The sequence below is a fragment of the Phoenix dactylifera genome, chromosome 2, assembly GCF_051530095.1.
Source record: "Phoenix dactylifera cultivar Ajwa chromosome 2, Ajwa_hap1_PhDact_Kaust_v1.1, whole genome shotgun sequence".
NCBI classification, from domain to species: domain Eukaryota; kingdom Viridiplantae; phylum Streptophyta; class Magnoliopsida; order Arecales; family Arecaceae; genus Phoenix; species Phoenix dactylifera.
Genome location: NC_143191.1, coordinates 1,865,001 through 1,875,973, shown reverse-complemented (window position 1 = coordinate 1,875,973; position 10,973 = coordinate 1,865,001). Strand labels below are relative to the sequence as shown.

Here is a 10,973-nt window from a genome sequence, read left to right as displayed (position 1 = left end):
TCCAACCCAGGCCACTCGAACTCCTGAATTTGCCCTGTCATCCTCCACCATGAAATGACGGAAAAAACAAAAATATGCGACTCCGTGAAAGATGTGAACAAAAGAAAGGGTGGCGCATACCATTTTGGGCGAGGGACAGCTTCCAATCAATGCCTCTCGTTATCTTTCCATCAGATGGACGGCCGGGATCAATGGATTTCCATCGTCAACAGATCATCAAAGTCTCTTTCATGAGGGGTTCGGGTTGTGTCTTTCGAGCGAAAGAACGATTTCTCTTCTTCCGCTACGTCAACCGTTGGATCGCGTAATGGCCGCTTCGAACCATTTTGGGATCTGTGTAAGATATGATCCAACGGATGGAGTCGCAAAAGAAGATCAATCATTCTTCTGCGCGATGGACGCAATCCGAAACCCTTTCGGAGAGGCCCGGACCGACATCCGGATTCCGCTGCCTAAAAAGCCCATGAGATTTCGAAGAAGCGGCCGCAGATGATTTTTTTTTTTTAATTTTTATTTTTCTCCCAAGAAGAAGAGTAGTTATATGTACTGGAGGAAAGAAAACCCGAAGCCCTCTTTCGGGTGTTTGGGTCTCTCGCCCCTCCGTGCGTAGGCCAGGGGAGGCGAAGACGAAGAAGAGGAGGAGGAGGAGTCCTCGTTTTCGTCTTATTTCTGGGTGATTTCTTGGTTTCGATCGATCATAGGCCATGGATGAGAGAATCCTGCCGGGTACTTACTTCCAGTACTCCCCTTCTGGAGTTCACTCGTCTCCCCACCATTCCTTGAGGTCTCCTGCGTCTTCGGATAGAGAAAGGTCGGTTCCATCGCCTTTTCAATATATTCTTGGTTTTCTCGATGTGGGTTTTGGACTTCTTGATTTTGGGTTTGATAGGGCATGCGTTTTCTTGCGTAATTTTAGGGTAAAAATTGGTGGTTTTAGTGGGCGGGCTGATTTTATTTGCTCATGTCTGCAGAATTTGCCGTTTTTAGGTTGATCTCTGATTGGTTTTTTTCTTTTCTCGGGGTTTGATTTAGTGTATAAGCTGTTGAAATTTTTTGGGGCTTAGGGTTTTTGGTGATTAGTTGTTGCCTTTTGTGTATGCTAATTTTAGGGTGGCTTGAATTTATCTGCTTGTCTGTCTCTTGTTTGGTGTGTGTGGATGCTGGCTTGCAAAGAATAATGTTGTTGTTCTTGTCTACTCTGGGATGCTGAAACCTATAAAGCAAAGAATAGACTCATTCATAATTTCTTGGTTTATCTGCCTACGTGTGCATGCCTTTATGATTTTGTGTGAATGCACACACTTAAAATAATGTGAGTTTTAATATACTTCTGAGTATGTGCCATAATAGTCCACTTATAGGATATGTTATCAGTTCATTCTGTTAAAACAATATCATCTTAGACATTATTATTTCTGATATCAATGAAAATTTTGAATTAGACTGTTTTCATGTGCAGCATCATGCATTTATAATTTTGTATAGTGTGCACCACTGAAGGTCCTATGGCTTTTGTATTCCCTCTATCTCTCTCTACACACAGGAATTAGACTGTAATTTAACGAAATAAGTGGCTGAAGAGTGCACCAAGTATCTCACATTCCCTCTTGAACTTTCCATTCAATGAATGCCCTCCGCTGTTAAAGTACATACATGTACATCCAGATTGATTGCTTGCATTCACAGATTAGCAGAAATTACTTTTTAGGTTGTCAAATTCTAGAAATATGCCCCTGTTTGAGTAAGATGTTGTCCACCCTCTTATCAGTATTGTGCTGGTCCATTTGCTGTCAGGCCTTGTTAAGTGCCACTCATCACGAGTTATTTGGTCTGATGCTAACAGATATTTAGCCGAACTGCTGGCTGAGAGACAGAAATTGGTACCATTTGCTCAAGTATTGCCATTTTGCAGCAGGCTTTTAGATCAAGGTATGTGGTTCCTTTGCTTCTGCCTGTTACATGAAGTCCACTAGCTCATTTGGTCATTATATTGGCTTGTGATTTCCTATGTTGTTATTTGGTGAAATGGTGGGTCAACATTGTTGCATTATGGGTCATACTTGTCATTATTTGTGGGATTCTCCCTTTGCTTCTGCCAGTTACATGAAGTCCAGTAGCTTAATTGGCCATTATATTGGCTTGTGATTTCCTTTGCTCTTATTTGGTGAAATGATGGGTCAACATTGTCGCATTGAGCATGGGTCATACTTTTCATTATTGCGGGATTCTCACTAAAATAGTATTTGTAGCCTTTTTGTTTAAAAGTCTTTGAATTTTTACCTGCCATGCTCATCTCATCAGTCAGATAGTACCTGGTTTTTGGGAAATTGCATTTAATGTGATTTTATTTTGATTACTTCTCTCCCCTCTACTTCATATTATATCCCAATAAAATATTCAACTTCGGATGCAAAAAAGATTCATATTGTCTTTCATGGTTTACTTGGTGATGCTCTAACATGACTTTGTTTCTTTTTATTTATTGACATATAAACTTCAACACAGAAATTATTCGGGCATCTGGTTTGGCACCTAACCAAAGTTTTGTTGATTCTGAGAGAATTGAACATGGCAATCCGTTAAGACTGACTGGCCATCCTTCAAATGGTGGACCAATGGATTTGGAGGGCTGGTCAGGAATGCAAACAGAGGTAACATGCTTTCACTGGTTACCCATGTTTTGGTAATTGATTTTCTTCAGCAATTAAATTGTCAGGTATACGTTGCCTTTTCCCTCTTTCTTCTCTCTCTAAAAGAGAATATATGTTTTCTGTTCTGTTCTATGTGTTAGAAAATTTAGATTTTTTATCTTTAAAATAATGTAAAAGATTTTGTTTCCATTAGCTGTGCTTCATCAATATTGCTAGCAGTAAAAGCTTCTGTAAGTTCAAAGAAGTTTTGTTGTTCTAAAATATATTCACTCTATCTGCCCAATTACCTGATACTGGTATGCATTTGTAGTTGTATGGTTGCTGTATATGCTACTACTCAATATGTGGTTTCAAGAATGGTATCCGATTAGGCTAATTATTTTCCATACCATCTATCTTAGGATGTTGTGATGTAGGACAGGCCTCAAAGGAATGGGATCTGGACCATCTGGTAGGGTTTAGGATTAATTTAAACCCTACATTTTGCTGGAAACTTTTGTTCAAACCTGAACTGCACTAATGTGAGTTGAATCCTAACACAAAATGAATAATGGAGGTGGTTGTGAACCAAAAGATATGGAACATGGTCTGGTTGGTGCTTTAAGACTTAACCCTAGAAGGAATGGAGGAATTTTGCTGCAATTTGTTACGGCAGTCAAAACTTGGGGTCAAAATTTAAATTTAACGGGAATCTAAGTTGAACTATCTCAATGGAGAATGATAATTGGCAAAGTATTTATACTAAACTAAGGTTTGTACAGAAGTTTAAAGGAGTTTATGAAGACTTCTGCCCTCAAACTTGTAGAACAATGACTACTATAACAAAATAACTTGGAATAGAAGAAAATACTTAGAGAAAGGAAATATAGTTGATACCTATGTTTGAAAAATCTTAACATAGATATAACCTGAAATGGGGATGCTTGGCAAATGAGGATCCATTAAGCAAACTCCAGATAGCTAAGACAAGGCTAGATGATTATGGTTATGTAAAAATAATTCCTACTAGTGGCCTCATATCATCATGAAACTAGGGGCTTCACACCTAGGTTTTAAAGGTCTCGCACCATGAAACATGCAGACACTCTTCGTCAATTCTCCATTTATTAAGCAACTAATAATAGAAAACTTTGCCCTATTTCTAAACTTGTAAGGTTGGTGTAAGGAAAATGACAAGGAAAGAAAATGTAAAATGAAGCTATTGTAGTCCCCTTAGTTTCTAGGTGATGAGGGGGACCAGCTGGATCCATAGTGTGTCCTGCCCTTTTTAACTCTTTATTTTCCTTTTCGTGAACAAATAATAATTCTTAAGAGAGGCTTACCAAAAGAAACTAATACATAAGTGAGAATGAATGTAGTATGACTTCTTATTTGAGAATCTAAAATGTAAAAGGAAGGGTTTCAATACTGATATCTCTCCCCCTCCAATATTTTTGATGTCTTCATCTATACTATTTAAAGCAAAAAGAGAATTTTGATTTTTTTGGAGTCTTTTATCAAGATTCCTTCAGTTTTTTTGGTCCAAAATACGCTTGACCAAAAAAGAAAATCCCTTAAAAAAATCCCAATTATTCTCAAGTCTCCTCTCCTGAACCAAAATTAGAAAAAAAATGATGCAGTGCCTAAATACAGATGCCTAATTAAGACCCATCAGAATCTCATCTTGCCATGAATATAGATGCATATCCTTATGCCAAACAAATTGGTTTAACATCTTAGCATAGATATAGACACCTCGCCTATATTAAGATCAATTTCCCATCTTAAATATAGATGATTCTCCTCTGTTATTTTCAAATCGAGATTACAATGATCCATTAAGGTGAAAAAAGTATACTCCTTTTTTGCTGCATATATGTTCTTCTTGATTTTCTTGCATAGGTAATGAGAGATGCAAAGTAAAAGGCCTTTCAATGGAAAGGAGTACATTTAACAATTCACGTACAGAAATAATTAATTGAATAAAGCCTTTTAAGGCCTTATGCATTCTTCTTTGTTGGCACTGCATGCTGCCAGCATGGGACCACAGCTGTGCTGATGCAGCACATGGGAGCCTGGCTCATGGGCCAATTGCGTACATGTCGTTGGTTTGGGGGCGTGGGAGTTAACACCCATGGGCAATTGAGGGTCGGCACTCATTAAGACAACAATGCTTGACAGATTCAGTCCATTTCCCATTTTGATTTTATTTTTAAATACTTTTGTTTATTATCTGTTTTAATTTATATTTAAAATTCATTATTTTTGTTTTTATGTTAAATTATTTTTATTTTGATATTCCATTCTGTATAATTTAATTCTTTCCTCTGATGTACACTGCATGTGCTAATTTGCTAATCCTTCCAAAAATAGGACTTCTGGTTTGTGGCTATTTCCTCCTAAGTTCTTCCTTCTAGCTTACTTTTTATGTATAAATGCATAATCAAAAGATATTTTTTCCCTAGTCATCCTCATTTAACTGCATTGATGGGGGTGAAAAACTATGTGCTTACCAGCACTGGATTTGGAGCCCGTAGAAGTGCCCATCCATCGTCTCTCTCCCCCTTTCTTCCCCCCTCCCAGCCTCCCTCCTTTAATTTTAAGATCCTTTTGGAAGGAAACCTAGAATGGTTGGTTCCTCAAAATCAAGCTTTGTATGGCTGGATTTTTCAATAAGAACTCTCAAGAAGAGGCTCATTCTTATTGCAGATCGTATTGGTTTATTAGGCAGCAAGAAGATGCAAAATTGCAATGCTTCCCTCAAATTGAATCGCAAGTGTTGGAGGGACGAATCTGGTACAAAATATTAATAGAATAGTTCATTAGTTCCAATGACCACTAGCGAATCCAGTTCAGTCCTGGGTGCAAACCAAACTAAATTTCCCCAATTTAAAAACATCTCCATCTCCCATCCATGGATGTGGGACTTATGTTTCAGCACGAGGTAACTTGTTTACCATGCAAAGTGTTGTCAGGAACAAAATATAGAAATGAATATTAAAAGTCAGAACCTTTCTGTAGCATTGTTGCTGAAAGCAATCACATATAAGATGATAATGAGAAATAAGTGGATAGCAATGTCCTGTTTTATCATGACCACCCATGACATGAAAAGAAGGGTGTTATGTTTTGGGCAGCAGCTATGACTTGAACTGCCTGACTTTTTACTCCTCTCAGCCAGGTTATATTTTCACCTTGTCCAAACCTTGAACCTAATACCTTTTATAGAAATTAACAGAATCAGGGAAGAGCTATTGCAAATGGTGGATTAGTTAGCAGTCACAGCACGCATGCTTCCCTTCTAGTGGAGGTACCCTCTTTCTTTTCAGGATAGCTCTCCTGGTACCCAGTCAATTGCATAATTTTAGAATATTTGCCTGATGGTACAAGTCTTAGCACTAAAAAAGTTGATTATTCCCCCTGAAGGGGTTCACTCATTAAAGCCTCCTTGGACCTAATGATGCAATCACAATCAAAGGTTGACTTTTTATGTTCAATGTGAAGCATGCAAGAAACTACATCAAAACTTCAAACATAACTAAAGTAGCTATGCATGTGTGCATGGGACAGAAAAAGAACATTTCTGAAGATTTTGGGACTATGAAAAAACCTTATATAAGGAGCTAGACACTACACTGGGATTCTAGGCCTTAACTGGCTATAAGCGTTGGATCAGACATGATTTGAAGGCCAGATCATCAGGCAAAAACTCTGTTTGTAGGTCTTTCATTTATCTAGTCAATGCAAGAAGTGTATGGTTACTTTAGGAATTAAAGGACTTCTATATGTAATTTTCTCCCTCTTGGTCCCTTTCTTCTTTCTTTCAGTTGTTGACTGGTAGGGAGCCATGTAGATCCCAGATAGGTCCTAATAAAGGTGTCAGTAGAGGTGATAGCTTTCTATAAAGTTTTAAGTATAGCAAATTATAGAGAAAAGAAATTGGCAGTTTGCTTCTAAAAGAAGTCACGCCAAGGCTTTAAGTAAGTTCTATGGCTGGTCATTAAGGATGTTTTATGCACTGATTATATTTTGAGAGCAAGAGTAAAGAACTTCAGGTCAGGTTTGGTCCTCACTTTTTCTTAACCATCTTTGCAATTCTTTTGCTTGTCTTAATCTACAGTCTTACTCTTTCAACCTGCTATCATATTTGCTGCACAAGAATTTATTTGCTGTGCTTATCTTAATTTAGTTTTGATCTAAAAATCGACCTTATTTGTGGGAATTTGATTCTTCGATAATCTTAGTGCTTAATAATTAATTTCAGATCTTAAGTTTCCTTGATATTTTTTTTCTTTCTCCTCTTTTCAGCAATAATTCACTTCCATGGATTTGGACATGGGTCAAGATGGAACCTGTTCCTTAAATCCTAGAACTGTTATAATGTTATTTCTAGTATCTTGCCCATTATCTAAGCTCTAGGCAGGTTACTTTGTTTATCCATTTGGTTGCAACATCCAAAATTCTTATATCTGGAAGCTAGAGACACAATCCCAAAACCTTATTAAGTCTAATTCTTAGGACCTCAAACGCATGCAGAGACCTGACATTGATCTTGCACCTAGCTGGAGAGTTTGCAATCTTCATCTAGTTCTCTCCATAAAACCTCTGTTTGGGATGGAACCAGCTCAAGTGGCCACTCAGATAAATGCCCTCACAAATTTTACCATCTCCTATCAAGTATTTCAGAGAATTCCAGACACTCTAGCCTAAATCCAGAATTGCATCATCCAAAAGCTGAGTTCCTCAAAAAAAATCCCTCTAACCCAACCCGAGAGAAGGTAGCATCAACGAAGATGGCAATGGCAAAGAATTTAATCTAAATATGGCAGTTACCGTAAGCCACTATTTTCAAGCTGATGATTGCATAATCTCTGGCAACTGCAGGGCATATAGACAGCATAGTTATGGTTGTTAGTGAGTGTCAACATCCATCGGAAAGGATATGTGGTGACTTCAACTTGTTTCCTTTTCTTTTTCCTGTTCTCTCTGTTTTTTTAAGCAACGAGTTTCATAAGAAAAAAAAACCTAAAGCAAAAGGCTGATCAAAATTGGCACCTGGCCATGAGTACAATGAGGCAACGGAATGAATGATAATTAAGAAGTCAAAGTTCTGTTTTTTAATTCTAGGTTCCAAAGTTAATCCTTTCTTAGCTTAAGAAGAGGAGTTGGTGTCTTTGTTTCGATGGCCCAAAGATTGAAACTTGTCAAAGTTTTCTCAATCTCTCCCTCCTTTATTCTTCTTTATCTTCACCACTCAAATTGTTAAATAATATTTAATTTTGAGTCCTGTTCTCTATTACCTTATGTAGGCATATAAAAAAAATATTCTTCATTTTCCTGCTGAACCTGAAATATCCAATCAATAGCCCATAATCAGAAATTTTTATGTTAATGATCTCATGTACCATTTGAACATCAGGTATGTATTTAGAAGCCCCATTCACATGGTAAAGATGTTTAAAGATCAGTTATACCAGCTTGTCTTCTTGATGCCACATGCATCTTCTAATTAATCAGTCAAAGGTTTTCAGTGATGTGTTTCTTTTTTTCTTACCCTTCCTATTTTTATATGGGGATGTGTGCCTTCATGTTGAAGAGGGTGAAGGAGAGCATGGGGGAAGTGTGGAAAATATTGGTTTTAATGGCAATCATTTGATGTCTTCTGCATAGCCAATAATTTGCACCAGCAACTGCTTTGATAATGCATTGTTTGACACGTGCCTAAATGTACAGCTTGAAACATCACCAATGTTGAATTCCTGTGCTGTTAAATGAAGACATTTTTTTCTTAAATGTCCATCATCAGCTTATTTTTATCACTTGGTTATTGAAAAATACATAATACTGACCTGCTTGTAGCTAGAAGTTGATTTTCATCATTTTTCTGTAATGATTATGCCTAAAGCAGTTGTTTTATGCTGACCCTGTTCAGGACAACAGGTATTTTCAAAGAATGGGACCCCTTCAGGCATCACCTGTTGGTTGGAATGGAGCTGCTGGTGTTGCTACCAGCCCAATAGTAAAAAAAGTCATCAGATTAGATGTTCCCATTGAAAAATTTCCAAATGTATGTTAATCTTATCTAGCTTTTGAGTTGACTTTTTTGCATTTAAATGTCAGTTAATATATTTGCATTTTTGTGAATCAGTACAATTTTGTTGGCCGTCTGCTGGGACCACGAGGAAACTCCTTGAAAAGAGTTGAAACTTCAACTCAGTGTAGGGTTTACATACGTGGGCGGGGTTCAGTAAAGGATTCTGCAAAGGTACTATGACGACTATTATCTTTTATGTTGTTAAAACTGGCTCAAGCTCTTCTTGAGCATGCCTTAGGTTATGTAATCATAATGGTTTATGAAGTTATGACACTAAGTGAACATGATATATGTGGTCTGACCTAATTCTACAACAAAGTGATCCACTTGTTGATATTTACAGGATCATAGTGTGCCAACTGCCTGAAAATAGAGGGTATAACATTTGTAGGCACATATCTAATTAATGAATTTTTTAGGATATTCACTTTTCTTTTAAGGGTTTTTTTAGATCAATAGACTAGGTTTTTTTAAAGTATTTGGTACTTGCCCAAAATTCGTTAATTTTTTCCTGCAAAATAATCAGCCACTTGTCTCAGTCCTCATGAAATCTATTGTAAAAATACCTATTTGAAGCAGTGCTTTCAGTATTTCTCCAATTGCATAGATTAATGTCACGCCTTTCTTTAAGCTAAGGTTTACATTTCTATATATTACCTCATAATGATTTAGTTTCCTAGTTGTTTGATTTTGTGAGTTAATAAAATGATATATTTTTTTCCTGTGTGAAATATACATTAGCTGAATCATTCTTGTCATGATTGAAATTTTGGTTCTACTTGTTGATCATCTGATTCTTGTCTTCATGCAAAAAATGAAATCAAAGCAGAGACACAAACTGTTATTTCAATATGAGGGGGCAATGTAACATCCAAAAATATGGACCGTCATCAATACGATCATTTAGTGTCTAAGATAATCTGATGGATGTAAATTCATTTAATAACAGTATAAACAAACCATGTAAGCACATACAGTATTGATTATTCAGAAAAATGATCAAAACTAAATATTGGATTTATTGGGGTCAGATTAAAGTATAAGCCCTTTTTTCAAGTTAAATTTTTTTAAAAAAGACCCAAAATCAATATTGACTACCCATGTATAGTTAAAGAAATGAAGAAATATTCCAAATAAAAAGGGAAATAGTCCATGTTTATAGCATCTGCAATCAATTTCAATCAGTTTCAGCTGAAACTGGCCCTAAGTAGTCAATGTTACTGAAATTGATTGGAATAAGTGAAATAATCGAAACTTAAAGCCTTGGATTATGTAATCCATCAACTATTTAATAGGCATTATTTATTAACCCAGGTGTTTTGCCCTGAACTGCCCCTCAGTGTTTAGAGATCCGGTTGACACATTTGGTCAACCCAGTCAACCTGTCACCGATTAGATACTGCAGGTCAGATCAGGGTAAAACCAGGATTGTTTTGAACCATTGACCTCAGTGGTTCAACCGCTCGAACCACCTGCGTCAAATAAAACAAACCTGAGGGCTGACTGATGATGAAGAAAAGGGGAATCCCGAAAAAAAGATCAGATGCTTCTTCTCTTCCGATCTATAACTTTGCCCAGCCCTTCCCTTGGCCATCACTGTTATTATGGTCAGTGCAGGGAGAAACCTCGTTTGTTGAAGTCTTGTTGAGCAGTCAATCTAGGAGAAGAGGTTGTCCTGTTGAGCACTGGCTGTGGGGTCTTGAGGCTAGCTGGGGGGGATCCAAAAGATGAGAGGGGGATGGCTACAGCAAGAGAAGTGTTGGAGATGAACACATTGGAGAGGGCTGGAGTCTGGAGACATTGGAGAAGGAGATCATGTGAATAGATACAGGAAACAATGAAGTAGGGATATGACCAACTGGATCAGTGACGATCTAGGTAATTACAATTATAGACATCTTATGTTGTTCTTGAGGTCAGCGGCAATTGAGGAAAGCTTTGACCAAAATGGATCAGTTTCCACCCAAAATGATCCAAAATTGGCAGATTTTTTGGGGGTTACAAACAATTTTGGCTGAAAATGACAAGTAGTTTTGGTAGTTCATGGGCACTTAAACTGATTATTTGCTATTTTTCTTCATAATATCGATATTAATATCATTTCAAGACCATTGTTTCATATGTTTTGGTGTCATTTTAGGTAAGTTTTCAATTTCATTAAATAAATTTGATTAGATAGTGCCAATTTTAGTTCATTTTTAAGTGTGAATATACTTATGGACGATAGATCTAACTTATGAGAAATATAT

At 37.0% G+C, this 10,973-nt stretch overlaps 1 protein-coding gene across 2 annotated transcripts in view; it reads left to right on the top strand.

Moving 5' to 3' along the window:
- Positions 1 to 370: 370 nt before the first annotated feature.
- Positions 371 to 10,973, top strand: part of LOC103706125 (KH domain-containing protein At1g09660/At1g09670-like) — a 12,609-nt gene continuing 2,006 nt past the window's right edge. Inside the window, exons 1-5 of one of the 2 annotated variants that reach the window (XM_039134306.2) lie at positions 371 to 811; positions 1,844 to 1,929; positions 2,506 to 2,651; positions 8,563 to 8,697; positions 8,779 to 8,895. In XM_039134306.2, the coding sequence (XP_038990234.1) occupies positions 705 to 811; positions 1,844 to 1,929; positions 2,506 to 2,651; positions 8,563 to 8,697; positions 8,779 to 8,895 (591 nt within the window). In that variant the 5' untranslated portion in view covers positions 371 to 704. The remainder of the gene's footprint in view (positions 812 to 1,843; positions 1,930 to 2,505; positions 2,652 to 8,562; positions 8,698 to 8,778; positions 8,896 to 10,973) is intronic. The other variant, XM_039134303.2, reaches the window with a different exon arrangement.